This window comes from Dendrobates tinctorius, unplaced genomic scaffold (assembly GCF_039654945.1).
Source record: "Dendrobates tinctorius isolate UK_male_01 unplaced genomic scaffold, ASM3965494v1 ptg000293l, whole genome shotgun sequence".
Lineage (NCBI taxonomy): Eukaryota > Metazoa > Chordata > Amphibia > Anura > Dendrobatidae > Dendrobates > Dendrobates tinctorius.
In genome coordinates, this window is record NW_027361960.1 from 11,291,934 (window position 1) to 11,314,988 (window position 23,055).

The window sequence follows — 23,055 nt, forward strand, 5'->3', positions numbered from 1 at the left end:
AGGTGGTACAGAATCCTTTAATGCACCGGACATGGCCAGAGAATCTATGAAGAAGTTGCTTCAGAATAATGGGGGACGAGTCCCTGTATGAGACCCAGATGGAGAGAGATTATAACAATCTGTCGTATTAAGGAAGAGGTGATGGCAAAATCTGTTAGAAGAAGGCAATTTTTTTTTCTCCTAAGGCACGCATTGCAAAATAATAAATTGTATGATATGTTTGAATTTGGGGGATAAAATGGAGGAGATTGAGGCTAGGTTCTAAAGGAGGGGGGAAAGTCTAGTTTTGGCGAAAGAAAGGGTGGGTTTACAGAGTGCCCACAGGTACATGTGCGAAAAAAGTGAAGTCAGAAAAAGACTTAATACTCTGTTTAGGTTTTAAACTGTTTAATTCAACAGACTGGTTAAAACGGGTTAATTTTTTTTAAATTTCTTGTTATATATTTAATATGAAAGTAGTAACATAGAATGTCAAAGGACTTCAATCCCCACATAAAAGAATGATGGTTTTGAGACACCTTAAGAAACTTAAAGTAGACATTGCAATGCTACAAGAAACGCACATAAAACAGCAAGATTTCTGCAGGATGGATAAAATGTGGGTGGGTTCTGTTTTGGGATCTCCGTCGGTGAATAGGAAAGCAGGTGTACTGATTTTAATAAGCAAACAGGCGAACTGTAAAATAATATCTTGGGATTCAGATAAATCTGGAAGGAAAATAAGAGTATTATTAGACACCAGGTGGGCAGGGTTAGATTATATAACATATATGCTCCAAATGGGAACAATAAAGTTTTTTTTTTTAGAGAGCTGGAAACTCAAATATTGGAAGATGAGGAGGAAAAGATAATCATTGGTGGTGACTTTAGCACAGTTGTGAGTAACATTGAAGATAGATCTAGAGTGAGACAGACAGACAGTAGTAGATCAAGTGACCAGAGTGGTGGCACCATTCCTAGAAAGCACTGGGTTGATAGATATCTGGCGTACATGTCATCCAATAGATCGAGAATTTTCTCATTTTTCACATGTTCACAACTCTTGGTCTAGAATAGATTATTTTCTGATCTCTCAAGACTTGGTGAATAGGCTGAATGATATTAATATTCAGGATCTAATTATTTCGGATCATACCCCGATCTCGTTATCCTTGCAGGACACTGTCCCAAAAGGCTGTGATATCTTATGGAGATTTCCGAAGTTCTTGGCACAAGATGAAAATGGTCAAAAAATCATAAAAAATTGGTGGTTAGAAACTTAGAATTTGAATTAGATAATAGAGAACAGGGATTCAGTGCATTTATACTGGGTACAGCAAAGGCTGTTTTGAGTAGGAGAATAATTGGATATGTCAATTCTTTAAAAAAGAAAACGAGGATATCCTATAATGAAGCAAATCAGAAAATTAGAATAAGTTACACAGAATATATCAATAAAATTTTGAAGAGTTGGTTTATAGTTACTGTATTTATTGGAGGTGAAAAGTCAAAGCTTCCAATGCTACATGCTGTGGGATCGAAGTATATAGGGAATTTAAACCACATGTGATCCAAAAAAAATTGGAAAGATCCCTTTTTTTTTTTTTTTTTTTTTTTTTTTTTTTTTTTTTTTTTTTTTAGAAAGTATATCTAAAAAAATGTTTTATATTCTCCGGAGAGCGCTGTGCTAGGGGTCGTAAAAGAGAATCTAGCCAGTCACCCAGAATCTCGCCTACAGAACCAATACCATTTATAATGGGTCTCAGGGGTGGTGGGTTGGGTATATAAGAAATGTGACATTTTAGAAATATTTTAAAAAAAAGTGGTTTTCCCAACCCAACTCTTCAAAATTTAATTATTTAGGTCACTTCATTTCTTATGTCCCACAAGTATTTTTTATTTGATGGTTGTTATTATTTACAGCACTGTGGAGTGTGAGTGGGGGCTAAATTCTCCCCTTCATTGGCGAACCCTACCCAACCCTTTGGAATCCATCGAATGGTATGGCAGATACATCAATGATACACTCCTCATTTCGAGTGGAGATGTATCTGCCATACCATTCTTTTGTGAATATATAAATGCAAATGAGTTCAATTTACAATTTACCATTAATTGTGATTCATCCAAAATAACCTTTCTGGATTTAGAACTTACTAGTGTGATGGCTAGATTTATTATTTCTTCCATTTTTAGAAAACCCATGGCAGGTAATACCATCATGCACTACAAAACTAGTCACCCTAAACGTGGCCAAAGCAGTCCTCACTGATGAACATAACATCAAACAAAACTGTAGTAATCCTGCTGATTATGATTTTCAAAGTAATCAGCTCAGCCACAGACTTGCCAAATGGGGATATCCCCCCTGGGTATTGAAAAGAGCACAATCTATCTCGGCCAAAAAAAACAGGTCTTTATTATTTGGCCCTAAAAAGCCAGATCATAAACACAATTTAATAAAAACCTTTTTTCTACTCAATACAGTCCACAATTTTCAGATATTAAACAGATTGTATTAAAACATTTACCCTTACTCTTTGAGGACGATATCCTTTTCTCCATTCTTAAAATTGGATGATCTATGGTTGCTAAAAGAGCACCTTCGTTAGCCAGCCGTCTTTCTCTTAGCTTTTTTTCCAAGAGCCAAACCTGCTGGTAAGTGGCTCAATTTTAAATGTTTTTTTCGTTGCAGAACATGCAGTTTTGCTCACCAGAGCTCCTCTTTTTCAAATTCCGACAATAGTCAAAGCTTTAACATTAAACAATGTATTAATTGTAACACCGACCATGTCATCTACGCCATTGAATGTGCAGCTTGCAATAAGCTATACATCGAAACGTGTTGCTTGCTGATCATCCTGTCCGCCACTTTTAATTTATTTTGATGGAATAAAGATCTTTTTTGAATTTTACCAGAAGCTGGAACTTTTCTTCTTTTCTCTGCATTTGCAAACACGAGTGGTCGGCTCGTGGTTCCATGCTCGCTGGATCTGAATGCACTTCATGTTGTGAGCTGGTACCATTTCCCTTTTTGTTTATGTAGATGTGTTAGAGTTATTACCCCATAAAGTGACACTGGTCAGAATTGAAAAATTTGACCTGGTCAGGAAGGTGAGAACAAGCTGTAGCGTAAAGGGATTAAAACATTTCTTTCTTACATATTTTAGCATTTGCTGGACGTTACCTGGGCAGGTACCAAAGTAACAAAACTGGAGACTCCGAGGATTGCAACCTACTTCTCAAACATTTTGTTATGAAAATTAAGGCCACCGGTCCTATTACAGTGGCTGAATACATGAAAGAGGTTCTAACAAATCCCATAAAGGTACAGCCTCTGTTTTTATGTAAAAAAAAACAATAATAATATCTTTATTTCATAATCACATTAGGACTAAAGTAATAGGAATAAAAATAGTTACCGTATTTATCGAACTATAAGACGTACCCCAAATTTTCAGAAGGAAAATAGGGAAAAAAATTAATGTGTCAAATGGGGGTCCGTCTTACAGTCCGAATTCAGCATATCCGGGGGGGGGGATCAGCAGTGCTGTTGGAGCAGGGTCACAGGGGGTGTTCGGTGGTCCAGCGATATGACTCCCATCCCAGGAAGGTGTGGTGGCTTCCGGAAAATCCCATCTCAGGCAGGTTCGGCAGTGGTGCTCTGTGGTGTGGTGCCTCTGCTGGCATCTTGTGAAAGCCCAGAGGCCCCCACATATCCATTGCTGCGATGCGGTGTTCTCCTGGAAAATGGCTGCCGTGGGCAGCGCATACTCAGACTGAGATCTCTGCAACGAGATCTTGGGAGACTAGATCTCGTTGCCGAGATCTCAATCTGACCATGTACCACTCCCGGCGGCCATTTTCCCGGAGCCCGCCGCATCACAGCAATGGATGTGCGGGGCCTCCGGGCTTTCACAAAATGCCGGGCGGAGCCCCCCCAGCACCACAGAGTACCACCGCCGAACCTGCTGCACCAGCCTGGGAAGGGAGTGTGATCATCACCCGACAGCGTCGGACCAGGACCGCCGCTGAATCACCCGAATCCTTGCTGCCGCCACAGTATTTGTAAGTATATTCCGACTATAAGACGCACCCCCATTTTCCCCCAAAATGTTTGGGGGAAAAAGTGCATCTTAAGTCCGAAAAATAGTTACATTCTTCAATAGGTAAAAAAATAAAGCTAGAAAAGAGCTGATTAGCCATTATGTAGAGCCACCCTGAGCTGCTCCTGTGACACTTGTGGTGTTCATCTGGCCAGCCACCATGTAATTCTAGATTTCTGCCTTTCCAGGTGAGATTCCTGGGTGGCCATGGCTTCCCCCAGCAAAATAAGAGGTTGTTTCTGATTGTGTCAATTTAATATTTAAGCTCTAAATGTTATTTTAGCATAATTCATTTCCAAGTGTTGTGAGAATCTCAAGGCTGCTTCGGTAACCTTAGAAGTTCCTGTATGTCATCTGTAGTTGTATATATTTCCATATAATTATCAGGATTTCTCCATCTTTTCTTGTTCCCCAGGGCTACTATATGCATCATGATGTGCTAGGAGAACATGGCGATTTCGTCACTTCCCCTGAAATAAGCCAAGTGTTTGGAGAGGTATATGCATTATGTGCAATGATCTCTAACCCCCACCTGAAGGGCATCATCTGGGCACTGCTACCATGGTCATCTCATCACTGCAGTTGTAAAATTTGGGCATACTTTTTCAGCAAATACAAGGACCATTTACAGAGTTGCCTCAAACTATTTAACCGCTTCAATGCCACAATCAAAACTTGTTACACCAAAGCAGGCATCACTATAGCATGGATGTGAAAAATGAGGATAAATGAACTCATGGAGATCAACATCCAACACTGTGGAGACACCATCACATGTTTGTCAACGCAGTGATTCTAGAGCAAAGCCCCCATCCCTTATGGGAAATATGTAAAAATATGCAAAACACAATCCGCGGAGACACCATCACATGTTTCTCAATGCAAGCAATGACTAGCCAGGTCTTTCCCCGGGAAGGAACAACCACGGGAAGGGCAGTCTCCAATGAAGGAAACCACCTATGCCAAAACTCTAGAATCACTGCGTTGAGAAACATGATGGTGTCTCTGCAGTGTTGGATGTTGATCTCCATGAGTTAATTCATCCTCATTTTTCACAGTCTTCTACTAGGCATTGCTCCTTCTGGCCAGTTTCCTACTCCACACTGATGAGGGGCAATACCCCGAAACAGCTGTCTGTGGATGGATACCATGTTTTGGCATAGGTTGTTTCCTTCATTGGAGACTGCCCTTCCCGTGGTTGTTCCTTCCCGGGGAAAGACCTGGCTAGTCATTGCTTGCGTTGAGAAACATGTGATGGTGTCTCCGCGGCTTGTGTTTTGCATATTTTTACATATTTCCCATAAGGGATGGGGGCTTCTACAAGGCATTGCTCCTACTGGCCAGTTTCCTACTCCACACTGATGAGGGGCAATACCCCCAAACAGCTGTCTGTGGATGGATACCATGTTTTGGCATAGGAAGACTCATGGAGATCAACATCCAACACTGCGGAGACACCATCATATGTTTCTCAACGCAGTGATTCTAGAGCAAAGACCCTATCCCTTATGGGAAATATGTAAAAATATGCAAAACACCATCACATGTTTCTCAACGCAAACAATGACCCACCGACAACTGTTTCTGAGTATTGTCCCTCATCAGTGTGGAGTAGGAAACTGGCCAGTAGGAGCAATGCCTAGTAGAAACGTGATGTGTCTCCGCGGCTTGTGTTTTGCATATAGCATGGATGTGACCCATCTTGTTTTTTTTATGCACAGGAGCAAAACGTGTGGTCTTCTGAATTTTTATACATTAGTTTATAGCACAACAGCCAAGAGCAGGCTGCAGTGTGGACACAGGGCATTTTTTGTGAAATTATTCTAATAAAGTTTGCATTTTTCCTCATATTTTTGTCACAAAAACGCAGCTTTTTACTGTCCCAGCAAAGTGTATGAGATTTCTGGATTTTCATTGTCTTCAAATCTGCAGCATCTCAATTTTTTCAGAAATTTTGCAGCATTCTTCACCCATTCTAATGAATGGGCAAAAAACACCCTGAAAACTTGTGGTTTCTTTACACAGCGCTTTTCGTGTCAAGAGATACATTTTGTGTGCAGAAATGTCTGCAGAAAATGCTTAATGTGTGCACATAGCCTTGTGGTTAAGCAATAGGAATAGAGAACCTGTTTAACCCCTTAGTGATGGAGCTAATTTTTCCTTAGGCTAGTTTCACACTAGCGTTTATTCGACGCAGCGCACGGTGCCGCTAAGCCCCGCCCCATCCAGTCATCGCCGCCTACTATCACACATGGACGCTTGCGATCTGCGCACCCTATCTTTAGCATAGGGTGCGCAGATCGTGCGCTGGCCGTGCGCTAGTAGGATTTTGGCGTGCGCACCGAAATGCAACATGCTGCGTTCATGTGCGATAGTAGGCGGCGATGACCGGATGGGGCGGTCAGGGATCCGGCAGGGGGCGGGGCTTAGCGGCACCGTGCGCTGCGTCGAATAAACGCTTCCCGAACCAAAAGTCTTCAAGAGAAGATTGTTTTGTCCAGCTAAGACTTAGATCACACAATACAAAGGGGAAGGTTGAATTTGTAGCTTTGTCACTTCCTTATATTGCTTGGAAATCTGCAGAAAAGTTCCAAAACACCAAAATATACTTGCTTTATGTGCGGAGTTTGTTGCATGTCACCTCTTCCTGTGCTGAGGAAGACGTCTGTACCAGGAAGGGCATGCTATGAATTTGAGACTACATAACATCTATCATTCATTTCAGATTTTTTTTACACTGTAAATAGAAATTGTTAAAACCTCATTAACTTAAATTATACTGTAATTTGTGGCAAAATGTTAAAGTCGATTTTGAAAGTTTAATTTACCTTTATTTCTTTATTCTAATATTTTAATTTATTTCTTTATTCTACATTAACTTGTTTGTGTTTTTTGTAGCTAATTGGAATTTGGTGCATTAGTGAATGGATATCTGGTGGAAAATCAAAATCTCTAAAGATAGTGGAACTAGGCCCTGGGAAAGGTAGTCTAATGGATGACATTCTGAGGGTAAGTGTAGCTGAAGAGGTCAGCCACTTTCTCTGATTAGCGCAGCTTTCCTCACAAGCTGACCAACACTTCTGTCCATTTATTGGCTGCTCGTGGAGGAGTATGTGACCAGACCTGTCCATGTATTGGCTGCTCGTGGAGGAGTATGTGACCAGACCTGTCTATGTATTGGTTGCTCGTGGAGGAGCGTGTGACCAGACATGTCCATGTATTGGCTGCTCGTGGAGGAGTATGTGACCAGACCTGTCCATGTATTGGCTGCTCGTGGAGGAGTATGTGACCAGACCTGTCCATGTATTGGCTGCTCGTGGAGGAGTATGTGACCAGACCTGTCTATGTATTGGTTGCTCGTGGAGGAGCGTGTGACCAGACATGCCCATGTATTGGCTGCTCGTGAAGGAGTATGTGACCAGACCTGTCTATGTATTGGTTGATCGTGGAGGAGCGTGTGACCAGACATGTCCATGTATTGGCTGCTCGTGAAGGAGTATGTGACCAGACCTGTCCATGTATTGGCTGCTCGTGGAGGAGTATGTAACCAGACCTGTCCATGTATTGGCTGCTCGTGGAGGAGTGTGTGACCAGACCTGTCCATGTATTGGCTGCTCGTGGAGGAGTGTGTGACCAGACCTGTCCATGTATTGGTTGCTCATGGAGGAGTGTGTGACCATACCTGTCCATGTATTGGTTGCTCATGGAGGAGTGTGTGACCAGACATGTTCATGTATTGGCTGCTCGTGGAGGAGTATGTGACCAGACCTGTCTATGTATTGGTTGCTCGTGGAGGAGCGTGTGACCAGACATGCCCATGTATTGGCTGCTCGTGAAGGAGTATGTGACCAGACCTGTCTATGTATTGGTTGATCGTGGAGGAGCGTGTGACCAGACATGTCCATGTATTGGCTGCTCGTGAAGGAGTATGTGACCAGACCTGTCCATGTATTGGCTGCTCGTGGAGGAGTATGTAACCAGACTTGTCCATGTATTGGCTGCTCGTGGAGGAGTATGTGACCAGACCTGTCCATCAGCCTCCTCCAATAGAAAAGCAGCTTTTCCATGGCAGGTGTTTCATAACTGGAGTATAACTCATATTATACTCATTGAAGTCCCTGGTGTTTGAATACATATGAGTCCAGTGGGCAGTCCTATTAAAGATTGACAGCTATCTCTGCACCGTCATACAGGGAAGACAGTAAACCACTGAATAGGACCGCCCACTGGACTGGTATGATTCCAAGCATAAGGAGAGTCAGTGAATAAAAAGCAAGTTTTATTGAATCTTTTCCCACAATAATTTTTAGCAATCTGATCAGCTCCTTCTGCCCCATAATGTCCTGCCTGCAGATCACTTACCATTTTCAGCATGAACAGGTTCTCTTTGAGACCACATTCCCATGATGAGCTTTTGTTGCGTTTTTGATGTTGCAGATTTTTGAAGCATTTCTGTTCCTATTATAAATTAGGTTACCATACTTGCATTTTTTCATTGCATTTTTGAGTGCTTTTTTTTTTTTTTTACTTGCATTTATGTCTTGTTTTAAATAAAGCTGCTTCTTGGCACGTCCTGGTATTTGGGTTTGACAAAACTTCATTAACAGTCATGTGCGGATTACATACGTTTTTGATACAGTGGAAACACATTAATAATGCATATTTGTTTTTTTTACCTGTGAATTTTCTGCATTTTATGCAGTTCTTTGGGAAAATCCAAACAGGAAATTCAGCATACCCACAAGACATATTGACATGTTGTGGATTTCAAACATGCACCACAGGTCAGTTTAGTGGGTAAAAAAAAATAAAAGCACAGTGGGCATGAGATTTATGTAAATTCCATTTAATTTGTTGGAACGGTTACGTACTTTCGCTCAGCAAAAAATGCAGTATCAAAAACTCATTGTGGGAAGTTAATCTAAGACAGCAGCATACTTGTAACTTTCGGTGTAATAATTGATGTATTCATTACACAAGTTTGTTGTACAGGGTGGGCCATTTATATGGATACACCTAAATAAAATGGGAATAGTTGGTGATATCAACTTCCTGTTTGTGGCGCATTAATATATGGGAGGGGAGAAACTTTTCAAGATGGGTGGTGACCATGGCAGCCATTTTGAAGTTGGCCATTTTGGATGCAACTTTTTTCAGTGGGAAGAGGGTCATGTGACACATCAAACTTATTGAGAATTTCACAAAAAAACAATGGTGTGTTTGGTTTTAACGGAACTTTATTCGTTCATGAGTTATTTACAAGTTTATGGTCACTTATAAAATCTGTTCGAAGTGCTGCCCATTGTGTTGGATTGTAAATGAAACCCTCTTCTCCCACTCTTGACACACTGATAGTGGTCATAAACTTGTTAATAACTCATGAAAGAATAAAGCTACATTGAAACCAAGCACACCATTCTTTTTCTTGTGAAATTCTCAATAAGTTTGATGTGTCACATGACCCTCTTCCAATTACCATACAGGCCATTAACACCCAGAAACTTATGAAGAACTTGCAGTCTTCATTGGCCCCTATCTCCTCCCTCTCATGTCCTGATTCTGCATTGAAGCATTACAATGAAACACTTCAAACTGCCCTGGATGAATTTGCACCCCCTATAAATAGAACACCACAATGCAGACGGCGACAACCCTGGCACACGGTGCAAACACGTTTCCTGCAGCGGTGTTCCAGGTGCGCCGAACGTCTGTGGAGAAAATCCAGTCTACCCGAAGATTTCATCCATTTTAAGTTTATGCTTAGAACATACAACACTGCCCTTCACCTCTCCAAACAAACCTATTTCAACACCCTCATCACCTCACTGTCCAATAACCCGAAACGTCTCTTTGACACTTTTCATTCTGTACTCAATCCAAGAGTACAGGCCCCAACCACGGAGCTCCGAGCTGACGATCTGGCCAATTACTTCAAAGAAAAAATTGACCAGATCCGACAGGAAATTATCTCCCAATCACCTCATACCATGCACTGTCCTCCCTCCCCCACTGCATCTAGCTCACTCTCTGATTTTGAACCAGTCACAGAAGAAGAAGTAAGCAGGCTCCTTGCATCTTCTCGCCCAACTACTTGCACCAGTGACCCATTTCCGTCACAGCTCCTCCAGTCCCTTTCCCCTGCTGTCACCCCTCACCTAACTAAAATATTTAACCTCTCTCTCTCTTCTGGTATTTTTCCCTCCTCATTTAAGCATGCCATCATACATCCACTACTTAAAAAACCATCCCTCGACCAAAACTGTGCCGCTAACTATAGACCTGTCTCTAATCTTCCCTTCATCTCTAAACTCCTGGAACGCCTGGTCCACTCCCGTCTTATCCGCTATCTCTCAGAAAACTCTCTTCTCGACCCTCTCCAATCCGGTTTCCGCTCTTTACACTCCACTGAAACTGCCCTCACTAAAGTCTCTAATGATCTGCTAACAGCTAAATCAAATGGTCACTACTCCATGCTAATTCTCTTGGATCTCTCTGCAGCATTCGACACTGTGGATCATCAGCTCCTCCTCACTATGCTCCGTTCCATTGGCCTCAAGGATACCGTTCTCTCCTGGTTCTCCTCCTATCTCTCCGACCGCTCCTTTACTGTATCTTTTGCCAGTTCCTCCTCCTCTCATCTTCCCCTTACTGTTGGGGTCCCCCAAGGATCAGTCCTAGGCCCCCTCCTCTTCTCCTTGTACACTGCCCCTATTGGTCAAACAATCAGTAGATTTGGTTTCCAGTACCATCTCTATGCTGATGACACCCAATTATACGCTTCTTCTCCTGACATCACGCCAGCCTTTCTAGAAAACACCGGCGATTGTCTAAACGCTGTGTCTAATATCATGTCCTCACTATATCTGAAACTGAACCTGTCAAAGACTGAACTCCTGGTGTTTCCTCCCGCTACTAATGTACCTATACCCGACATTGCCATTTCTGTGTGTGGTTCCACTATTACTCCCCAGCAACAGGCCCGCTGTCTTGGGGTCATACTTGATTCCGAGCTTTCCTTTGCCCCCCACATTCGATCACTGGCTCGCTCTTGTCATCTGCACCTCAAAAACATTTCTAGAATTCGACCTTTTCTTACCTTTGACTCTGCAAAAACTCTTACTGTTTCTCTTATTCATTCTCGTCTCGACTATTGTAACTCTCTTCTAATCGGTCTCCCTCTTACCAAACTCTCCCCTCTCCAATCTTTCTTGAATGCTGCAGCCAGGATCATATTCCTCACCAATCATTACACTGGCTACCCATCCACTCCAGAATTCAGTATAAACTTATTACCCTCACTCACAAAGCCCTCCATGGCTCAGCACCACCCTACATCTCCTCCCATTTTTCAGTATACCACCCTACCCGCGCCCTCCGTTCTGCTGATGACCTGAGGTTAGCATCCTCAATAGTCAGAACCTCCCACTCCCGTCTCCAAGACTTTACACGTGCCGCGCCAATTCTTTGGAATGCACTTCCCAGGTCAATACGATTAGTCCCCAATCCCCACAATTTTAAGCGTGTCCTGAAAACGCATTTATTCAGACTGGCCTACCGCCTCAACACATTAACCTAATCTATCCCTGTGTGGCACAGCCAAAAGTTTTACCATAACCAGGTTCCCCGCACCATTCTCCTACATGCTTTATGCATCCATTAGCCCTCTGTGTCCGTGCTGTCACACACCTAACATTATGGCTGGTCCATACAATCAGGGCAACTGTTACCACCCACCTTTCGTGTCTACCTCTTTCCTAATAGACTGTAAGCTTGCGAGCAGGGCCCTCTTTCCTCTTGGTATTTGTTATAATCTACTGTATGTGATTATTGTTATGCTGTAATGTCTATTGTCTGTACAAATCCCCTCTGAAATGTAAAGTGCTGCGGAATATGTCGGCGCTATAAAAATAAAATTTATTATTATTAATTGGAAAAAATAAAGTTGCATCCAAAATGGCTGACTTCAAAATTCCCGCCTTGGTCACCACCCATCTTGAAAAGTTTCCTCCCTCCCATATACTAATGTGCCACAAACAGGAAGTTGATATCACCAACCATTCCCATTTTATTTAGGTGTATCCATATAAATGGCCCACCCTGTAGATGTGAAGAGTCTCCAATATTTAGTGTAGCTGGACATGTTGTAGCTCAAATAGGTGGATATTTGTGTTGATGATTTAACTTTTAAGACCCTGCATATGTTTTATGTGATAATGGTGAAGAATTTAAGTGGTTGTGTTGAAAAAAAATAGGCATACATCTTCTCAAAGATCCCTGCTGAAAGAGGGGCATACTCGCCTTCTCCATCAACCCTCTGGATCCAGCACAGGCGACTGTAGATGTTTGCACCAGCTCAGGAAGCAATGGATGCATATGTTAAAGCCTATGATTGACTGCAGATGTTTGCACCAGCTCAGGAAGCAATGAACGCACATGCTAAAGTCTGATTGGCTGCGGATGTTTACGCCAGCTCAGGAAGCAATGATCGCATGCGCTAAAGCCTATGATTGACTGCGGATGTCTGCACCAGCTCCGGAAGCAATGAAGGCGTGCGCTAAAGCCTATGATTGACTGCGGATGTCTGCACCAGCTCAGGAATCAATGATCGCGTGCGCTAAAGCCTATGATTGACTGCAGATGTTTGCACCAGCTCAGGAAGCAATGATCGCATGCGCTAAAGCCTATGATTGACTGCGGATGTCTGCACCAGCTCCGGAAGCAATGATCGCACGTGCTAAAGCCTATGATTGACTGTGGATGTCTGCACCAGCTCCGGAAGCAATGAACACGTGCGCTAAAGCCTATGATTGACTGCGGATGTCTGCACCAGCTCCGGAAGCAATGATCGCACGTGCTAAAGCCTATGAATGACTGTGGATGTTTGCACCAGCTCAGGAAGCAATGAACGCGTGCGCTAAAGCCTATGATTGACTGCGGATGTCTGCACCAGCTCAGGAAGCAATGATCGCGTGCGCTAAAGCCTATGATTGACTGCGGATGTCTGCACCAGCTCCGGAAGCAATGAACGCGTGCGCTAAAGCCTATGATTGACTGCGGATGTTTGCACCAGCTCAGGAAGCAATGAACGCGTGCGCTAAAGCCTATGATTGACTGCGGATGTTTGCACCAGCTCAGGAAGCAATGATCGCGTGCGCTAAAGCCTATGATTGACTGCAGATGTTTGCACCAGCTCAGGAAGCAATGAACGCACGTGCTAAAGCCTATGATTGGCTGCAGATGTTTGCGCCAGCTCAGGAAGCAATGAACGTACGCGCTAAAGCCTATGATTGACTGTGGATGTTTGCGCCAGCTCAGGAAGCAATGAACGCATGCGCTAAAGCCTATGATTGGCTGTGGATGTTTGCGCCAGCACAGGAAGCAATGAACGTACGCGCTAAAGCCTATGATTGGCTGCGGATGTTTGCGCCAGCTCGGGAAGCAATGAGGGCTAAAGCCAATGATTGACTGCAGCAGTCAAGTAACTAGAAGACACGACATCAGAGAATCAGCGCTCCTGTGATAAGCTGATACAGGTGCTGATATAGACCCCTAGTGTTGTTTGCTCTGGATCCACGAGGGTAGCAGATGGCAAGTTTGCCTCAGTATATTCTTTTTAAAAGATCTACGCCAAAAACATTCTTGTTTTTATCTTTGGGCAACCCCTTTAAATCCTTAGGTGTAAGTTTTTCTGCACAGCTGCTGCAATGTATTTCATAACTTTGCAGGTCTTCAGTCAGTTTCAACATCTCCTGAAATCTTGTGATATTTCTATACACCTAGTAGAAGTGAGCCCTAAACTGAGTGAAATCCAAGCACTCCGGCTAACAGGGAACAATGTTGAAGTGAAATATGATGAAAATTCTTCAGCCTACAAGAAAGGTGTAACAAAATCAGGTCTGCAGATTTCCTGGTACCAGGATGTACGGGATGTTCCAGCAGGTAACATGTTAAAGATTTATACAAAGTCTGAGTTTATATGCGTTAATAATTTTACAAACCGCTAAAATAATCATGTTAGTTATCCATTGTTGCTTGGAAATGGCTAAAAAGTGACTTTATAGTGTTGTTATATTTAAGAAAAGTTGTCTCCAAACACTTTTATACTTGTTACATTGCAAAAAGAGCAGGTACTCGAACTCCCTGGACCCAGCCCTGTGTCTCTGCTACTGCTCTGGTGTCTGCTGGGGTACACATCACCTCTGCAACCAATTCCTGATTTCAGCGTGTCTGCCAATGTAGACTGCCTGAGCCGCTGAGCTTAGTCATTGGCTGCAGTGGTGATGAAGCTGTTAACGTGATGTCACCACTGCAGCCAACAACACACCAGAGTTATAACAGAGACACAGTGCTGCACCCAGGCAGGAGCAGTAAGGCATAGTTTGCATTTTTGTTTTTAAAAGTTAGCTGAGCCTGCGGACAGAGATTTTCTGGAAGGGAACAATTATCTTAAAGGAATTTTCCCACAAACAAAAGTTCATTTTAACCAATACATCTTGGAATAATAATAATTCCCACAATTGGATGTGTTTAACTCCTTCCCGACATGTGCTGTACATATACTGCTCTGCGGGAGGTGCGTTCAGGCAAAGAGCAGTATATCTACAGTGGAACGATCGCACAGCCTCAGGCTGAGCGCCGCGGCGATCGCGTGTGGTTGTCAGCTGTATGTGAAAGCTGACCCAAAGAATAAAGCTGTGTTACCAATTTTACCACACACGGAACGGTATGAAAAGCAAAAACCAATTCCTGAGTTGCTGGTTTATGTTCATTCTGTCTCCCAAAAATCAGAATAGAAAACTATCAAAAAAAGTCGTGCCCAAAAATAGTTTTCACTATAAAAAAGCTTCTTTTAGTGTGTAACAGCAGCCATAAATGTGGTCCCAAACATTATGTAAAATGTTCCCAATAAAAGCTTCAATGCCATCCAAAAAAAAAAGCAAGTCCACACTCATGTCCATCATCTGTTAGCAGAAATATAGGGGGCTTCCTCGTTACTTGAAGTACGACGACTCTGGAAAAATGAAATAGCTCCTCGCTCCCCGAAAGAAATTCAGCAAATTCTCCACTCCCAAATCCCTTCTGAGCCCCAGTGTGCCTAAGCCACATATAGTGTCCACATGTTTGGCATTCCTGCTGAGAGCCTGCCTACTTTACAGGTGCATGTCTCCAGAAGCATGAGCTGGGCATAATGTACTGGTCACTACAATAACAGTTTGCAATTTTCTCCCACCAACATCCACTGCTGCCTGTTTCTGGAAAACACCCATGGAGTCAAAATCGTCACTACAGCTGTAGATAAATTCCCAAAGGAGTATAATTTCCTAAATGGGGTTACTTGAAGGGGGATTCTGCTTTTCTAACACTTAGGGGCTTTTTATATGAAATCCGCAAACTAGTCTAGGAAAATCTGGACTCCAGTAGGCAAATAGCGCTCTGTCCCTCCCGAGTCACTTTGTATGGCTAAGTAGTACTGCACAGCCACATGTCGGGTATTTCTACATTCAGAAGAAATTGTGGGACAAATTCTGGTGCCATTTTTACCCATTTCTCAGTATGAAAATGTAAAACTTGGGGCTAAAACACAGTCTTGGTAAAACTGGGAATTATTTTTACTTTATGCCCAATGGTATAAAAGTTTGTGACACATCTGTTCTGTCAATATAATCACTGCACCCCTAGATTAATTCATTGAGAGGTTTAATGGCAAAATGGGATCACTTATGGGGGGTTCTGATGTTCTGGTACCTCAGGGGCTCTGTCAATGTAACATGCGGATATGCGGACATCACAATGCGGATATGCAGTGTTTCTGCGCGGAAAAATCCGCTGCGGATCCGCTGGATATCTGCATCGTGTGCACATGGCCTAAAGGAAAATTTTTGTGAAAGAAAAGTAAATATTTTTTTTCCACATTCCAAAAATTACTATGAAACACGTGAAGGGTTAATAAACTTCTTGAATGTGGTTTTGAGCACCTTGAGGGGTGCAGTTTTTAAAATGGTGTCATTTTTGGGTATTTTCTGTCATATGGGCCCTTCAAAGTGACTTCAAATGTGATGTGGTCTCTAAAAAAAAAATGGTTTTACAAATTTTGTTGTAAAAATGAGAAATCGCTGGTCAACTTTTAACGCTTATAACGTCCTAACAAAAAAAATTGTTTCCAAAATTGTGCAGGTGTAAAGTAGACATGTGGGAAATGTTATTTATTAAATATTTTGTGCGATATGATTTACCTATTTAAGCGCTTAAAAACTAAAAGTGTAAAAATTGTGACATTTTCGCCAAATTTTCATTTTTTCACAAATAAACGCAAGTCATAGCAAAGAACTTTTACCACTATCATAAAGTACTATATGTCACAAGAAAACAGTCTCAGAATCACTGGGATCCGTTAAAGCGTTAGAGTTTTGACCTCATAAAGGGACAGTGGTCAGAATTGTAAAAATTAGCCTGGTCAGGAAGGTGAAAATAGGCTTTGGGGTGAACGGGTTAAATAAAATGTTCCTGTGCTGAGATAATCTTATAAATGTGTAATGGCTGTGTCTGACCATGCAAGAACATGGTCTGATCATGCCGCAGCTCCTGGGCAGGGGAGGAAGCAAAAGAAAGGATACAGACAGGACAGTATGGGATCACAGCTGATTCTTTTTTGAGGTAAAGCATTTTCCTGCCTTTTTTAAACAATATTTTATTTCTAAGAAAGAATCCTTTGCAATCATGCGCTGTAATGTCTGTATACTCTGTTTTACTTCCCCTGCCCAGGAGCTGTGGTATGATCAGACCTTGTTCCTGCACGGTCAGGCACAGCCATTACACAGTACACAGCAGGGGCACATTTATAAGATTATCTCAGCACAGGAACATTTTATTTAAACACATCCAATTATGGAACTTATTATTATTTTGAGATCCATTGATTAAAATTAACTTTTGTTCATGGGAAAACTCCCTTAAAGGGAATCTCATCAGGTTTTTTCCACCCTGATTCTAGCAATTTATCACTTACTGGACTGCTGCTGTAGTTTTTACAAAATCACTCCTTTTTTGGCAGGATATACTCACTAGAAGACACGTAAACCTGTTGCCATGTAGTACTCCATATTCATGAGCGCTATATAACCCTGCCTCCATCACTGATTGTCAGCTTTCTGCCTATGCACACTGTACACAGAAAGCTGGCAATCAGTGTTGTCGGCGTTGTTATACAGAGTTCAGCATTCAGAGAACTGCTAGATCTGCAATAGAGGAAACGGTGATTTTATCAATCCTGCAGCGTGCAGTCTAGTAAATGACAAATCAATGGAATCAGGGGGTCTGTCCTTTTATCATACTGCTCTCAGATGTCATAGGCTTACATGAACGAGCTATACGAAAAGGGTGTGAACTATGCGACTTACTAACAAATACCCCTTAATTAAAATTTAACTTTTATTAAGTAATATAAAACTATTATTACCTAAGAATAAAGTGAAGCGCGCACTATATGAAATAGAGAAACATGCACAACGGGCTAGAAAGGACAGAGAGTAGGCTAATATAGTATCTATAAATGTATTCCTTATGCCTCCTGTCCAATACAGTAGTATAATAGATAGCCACTACTGTTTTACTGTTTATATTCATGAGTTGTCTTGTATATTTTAGCCCTTTGGACATGCTTATAGATTTCATATATTGCATATTGCACTCTTCACTTTATTCTTGGGTAATAATAATTTTATATTACTTAATAAAAGTTAAATTTTAAATATTGGGTATTTGTTAGTGTCAGACGGCATAGCAAAAATCTGGTGACAGAGTCCCTTCAATGCACAACATACATGGAGGAGCTAAATGCTGCCATGTGAGTATTGGCGGTTGCAGTGAGTATTTTGTTGTTTCATAAATCTAAGGGACTAGTTTTACCTTTGAGATGAACTTGCTATTTATAAAATCAATTATTTTGTTTTTGCCATTTCATTTTGGCAGCTACAGGTTTTATGTTTATTGCTGATGTACCTTTATTAGTCTTTTTAGGTGATGAGTTGTAGTTTGTATAGCCCTATGTTGGAGTACATGCTGACAAGCCACTGCGTTTGTAGATGCTATAAATGGGGGTAGTGCAGCTCAATGGGCAAGGGGCCATGAGTATGTGAGAAATAATATTAAATCTTCTGCTAAATTCTGCTGTCACTCTGACTTTAGATTACTGAGTCCTTAGAGTGTGTGCACCGCGTGCTGTCAGGAGTCTCCAGTAAAGACTAGTGAATTGAACGATGACGAGCACATCTGGTCGAAATGTAGCTGGAAGTATGCAAATCACATGCTTATGCTTATATGACCATCCACTCTCACCATCAATACCATTGAATCCTGACAGTATGCAATGTCCACACTGAGAATTCAGAAGTCTGCTGTCACAAAGTGCCAAAGGCATTTATTTTTTAGGCAATTATTTTTTTTACAGCTACTGTGTTTTAATTAAGAATTAATAATGAAATAAATGTTTGATTTGTAATATTTTTTTTTTCCTGTTAGGTTATACATTCTTCTTAGCACATGAATTTTTTGATGCATTACCAATACATAAATTACAGGTAAATTCAGGCCTAAAAATGTGCCTTTCACATTTATACTGTCCGCTACTCTAATCACTTACATCAGGGTTTCTGTCTAAATCTCCGAAATCCCGTGATTCAGGTGGAACCTCTGATGGTCTATTTCCTATATTGAGATAATAATAATACATTTTATTTCTATAGCGCCGACATATTCCGCAGCACTTTACATTTCAGAGGGGACTTGTACAGACAATAGACATTACAGCATAACAATAATCACATAGATGATAACAGATACCAAGAGGAATGAGGGCCCTGCTCGCAAGCTTACAATCTATGAGGAAAAAAGGTAGACACGAAAGGTGGGTGAGATGGGCAGAGTTACTCTGGACTCTGTCTCAGCTCTTGTGTGTGTCCAGTGAACACAACTGTAGTCAAGAGAGAGTTCTAGAGAGATGACTGGGTCACAGCAGAGGGATGTTCGTGTGAGCCGTCGCTTCCAAGATGGGGACTGGGCCACACTTCAGTGAATGAAGGCAACAAGCATGCGAAGTAACCCTCCAAACGGGGATTTGCGACCTAGCAGGGTAGTATCATCATCCCTTGTCAGGGCCTGTGTGACATTCTGCTTTGCATAGAGAGTGATGATGGTGACGGTCCCGGTAATGATATTGACACCCTTTTAGCTCAGGTATTAAGACTTAGGCTAGGTTCACATTTGCAGTTGAGTCCGCAGCGTATCGTCCGCAACCATAAGCGCATGCAAAAATGCATGCAAACGCCTAAAAACGCAGCGGTTTTTAGACGCATCATCTTACGCTAGACGTAAAAAAAAAGCTGCGTTTTTATGCATTTGCATGCGTTTGCGTTTTATGCGCATACTTCCCATTTGGAAAACTTTTTCCATGACATATTCTGGGACACAAGCCATGCCCAATGGGTGTGTCTCATGGGATTTCGTTGTATAGACCCTTGTAGAGCTGAAAACAGAAGATTTTGAGCCTGTATCCTGCGTCAAGATGGATATTCCCAAGGAGAGTTTCTTTTTTTAAACTGGATTTGATTATCAAATTGGCTCTTGCCTTTGCTTGTGAGCAAGAAAGAGAAAGACGGAGAAGAAGACGGCGTCGGCGCTTTTGGCAACACCCCATTCTTGAAGTCCATGAGAGCCGTGGAGCCTACCACTCCTTATTCAGTGAGCTCCGTGAAAGCCCGGACAAATATTTTGAGTAGACAAGGATGTCTCGAGAGCTTCCAGGAATTGCTGGCTCGTGTAGAAGGAGCCATCAGCAGACAAGACACTAGGGTACGTAATATTTAAAAATGAACGCACACCTGTCATAATTAGCATTGTTCTGCAATGTCCACTTTTTTTTTTTTTTTTGCAAAACTCCTGTCATTAATATTTTTATTCCTAAAAATTTTTTCTTTCTCTGTTAGGCTCTCTCCAGTAGCCAGGAATCTGCCAATCATCGCTCCAGTTCCGGATAGGCCTTTCCACCCTTTCTGGGATTGTTGCGGACACTTATCGGGCTTTTGGGACGTGCTTTATCATGAATTTATCCTCCTACCCAACACGCGACATCTGGCTGGAAAATGCTGAAAAATTCTCTTGAAGCTCATCAAGAGAACGCCAAGAGTGTGCAAAGCAGTAATCAAAGCAAAAGGTGGCTACTTTGAAGAACCTAGAATATAAGACATATTTTCAGTTGATTCACACTTTTTTGTTAATTATATAATTTCACATGTGTTAATTCATAGTTTTGATGCCTTCAGGGTGAATCTACAATTTTCATAGTCATGAAAATAAAGAAAACTCTTTGAATAAAAAGGTGTGTCCAAACTTTTGCGGGAGATGTGATTGTGTCCAGAGCAGTACTAGTACGGCGCCGCAATTACTGTGGCCTCACGGTGAGCCCCGCCGCGATCACGTGCGTGTCAGCTGTATGTGACAGCTGACACCCCGCAGCAATGCCCACAATCAGTGCTAGCACCTATCACAGGCATTTAACCCCTCTGATGCTGCCGTCAGTAGTGACAGCGGCATAGAAAAGCATCTTGCAGGGAGGGGGCTCTCTGCGCACTTCCAACAGAATAATGTAATGTGATCGCATTATTCTGATGGTCTCCATGGAGACCGCCAGCATCAGGATGGACGCGGGGTCCTTCTGGGTCCTGCAGTGAGGTGGCTTGCGGGCTGTGCAAAGTGTCAGATCACCGATCTGATGTGATATAGTGATGTTCCATACTGGGACAATGTAATAAAAAAATCCCAAAATAAAGGAAAAAAAATGTTTTCCAATAAATACATTTATTTATATAAAAAAACAAAACAATAAAAGTACATATATTTGGTAACGCTGCGTCCATAACGACCCTCTCTATAAAACTGTCCCACTAGTTAACCCCTTCAGTGAACACGGCAAAAAAAAAAAATTTAGGCAAAAAACAATGCTTTATCATAATACCCCCAAACAAAAAGTGCAATAAAACGCGATAAAAAAGACAGTTGTAAATAAAAATGGTACCGCTGAAAACATCATCTTGTCCCGCAAAAAAACAAGCCGCCAAACAGCTCCATCAGCAGAAAAATAAAAAAGTTATAACTCTCAGAATGTATCGATACAATAATGATTATTTTTTCTGTAAAATAGTTTTTATTGTGTAAAAGCGCCAAAGCATAGTTTTTTTTATGTTTTTGCTGGTTTTTGTTCATTCTGTCTCCTAAAAATCAGAATAGAAAGCGATCAAAAAATGTCATGTACCCGAAAATGGTACCAATAAAATCTTCAGCTCTCCCCGCCAAAACCAAGCCCTCATGTGACTCTGTTGGCTGGAGTATGAAAAAATTATAGCTCTCAAAATACGGTGACGCAAAAACTATTTTTCGCAATAAAAAGTTTCTTTTAGTGTGTGACAACTGTCAAACATAAAAGTCCGATCTAAATCTGGTATCACTGTGATCGCACCGACCCAAAGAATAAAGTCGCCTAATCACTTATACTGCACGAGGAACGGCGTAAAAAATAAACCCAATTCTTCACATTCTGTTAATTTTTTCATTCTTCCTCCCAAAGATCGCAGTAAGGCTAGGCGCACATTTATTCTGCGCTGAGCGCTTACACCAGGGTTTCCATGTAAATCTCTGAAATACATGATTCGGACAGAAACTCTGGCAGAAGATTCCATATAATGAGGCAGATGGGGGCACTGTGGGTGCCATAGGACCTTTGATCTGGCGGTGTCCATGTTTTTAGGATTACATAAAAGCGCCGTTAGCCACAGTTTTGTGCATTTCTGGAAAAGAAAGGAAACCACGGAACAGACGCCGATGCAGCCCAGAGTAACTCTGCTGCCTCATTATAGTGAGTGGATCCATCGGGGGTTTCATCTGGATCACGTCACTCGAGATTTAGATGGAAACCACAAAGTAAGTTTTCAGCGTAGAGCGCCAGATAAATGTGATCGCAAACATTATGTAAAATGTTCCCAATAAAAGCTTCCACTCAATCCACAAAAAAAGCAAGTCCCCACTCAGGTCTGTCATCTGTTAACGGAAATATAGGGGGCTTCCACGCTACTGGTAGCACAAAGGCTCTGGAAAAGTGAAATGGCTCCTCACCCACCAAAAGAAATTCAGCAAATTCTCCGCTCCCAAATCCAAATGCCCCCCCCCCCCTTCTGAGCCCCAGTGTGCCTAATCAACATTTAGTGCCCACGTTTGGCATTTCTGTAGTGATGAGAGCCTGCGTAATTTACAGGTGCGTGTCTCCATAAGCATGAGCTGAGCATAATGTACTGGTCTCTACAGCGTACTGGTCACTACAACTGCAGTTGGCAATTTTCACTCAGCAACATCCACTGCTGCCTATTTCTGGAAAACACCCATGGAGTTAAAATCGTCACTACATCTGTAGATAAATTCCCAAAGGGTTATAATTTCCAAAATGGGGTCCCTTATGGGGGGTACATCTGCATTGTAATATGGCGCTACTTCCCTTCTGAACTTCGGGGTCCATTTTCTCCTTTTGGCCTTGTGAAAATACAAAATTTGTAGCTAAAAAAGATTTTTGTGGGAAAAATGTTTGTTTTTTTATTTATTTTTACGACTTAATGCTATAAACTTCTGTGAAACACCTGGGGAGTTAAAGGTGCTCAATATACATCTTTGATAGGACCTGTTGAAGCATACTGAGCGCGAAACAGCTGTTGTCCGATGCCTTGTGTATGTGAAATAAAGTGATTTGATTCACATGAACAGTGAGTGCCATCCTATTTTTTCTTTCTCTTCACAATGATACATCTGGGTAAAGTCCCAAAGGGGTCTAGTTTCTAAAATGGTGTCACTTGTGGGGGGGTTTCCGTTGTTCAGACACATCAGGGGCTTTTCAAAGAAACATTGCGTCCGCTAATTATTCCATCAAATTTTG

General features: G+C 41.9%; 1 protein-coding gene across 3 annotated transcripts in view; it reads left to right on the top strand.

Annotated features, from left to right (window-relative positions):
- The window catches only part of NDUFAF7 (NADH:ubiquinone oxidoreductase complex assembly factor 7), a 120,587-nt gene that overhangs the window by 44,313 nt on the left and 53,219 nt on the right, over nucleotides 1–23,055 (top strand). For all 3 annotated transcript variants that reach the window (XM_073560125.1, XM_073560126.1, XM_073560127.1), the window contains 5 exons: nucleotides 3,150–3,307; nucleotides 4,501–4,581; nucleotides 6,984–7,094; nucleotides 13,811–14,024; nucleotides 18,603–18,661. In XM_073560125.1, the coding sequence (XP_073416226.1) occupies nucleotides 3,150–3,307; nucleotides 4,501–4,581; nucleotides 6,984–7,094; nucleotides 13,811–14,024; nucleotides 18,603–18,661 (623 nt within the window). The remainder of the gene's footprint in view (nucleotides 1–3,149; nucleotides 3,308–4,500; nucleotides 4,582–6,983; nucleotides 7,095–13,810; nucleotides 14,025–18,602; nucleotides 18,662–23,055) is intronic.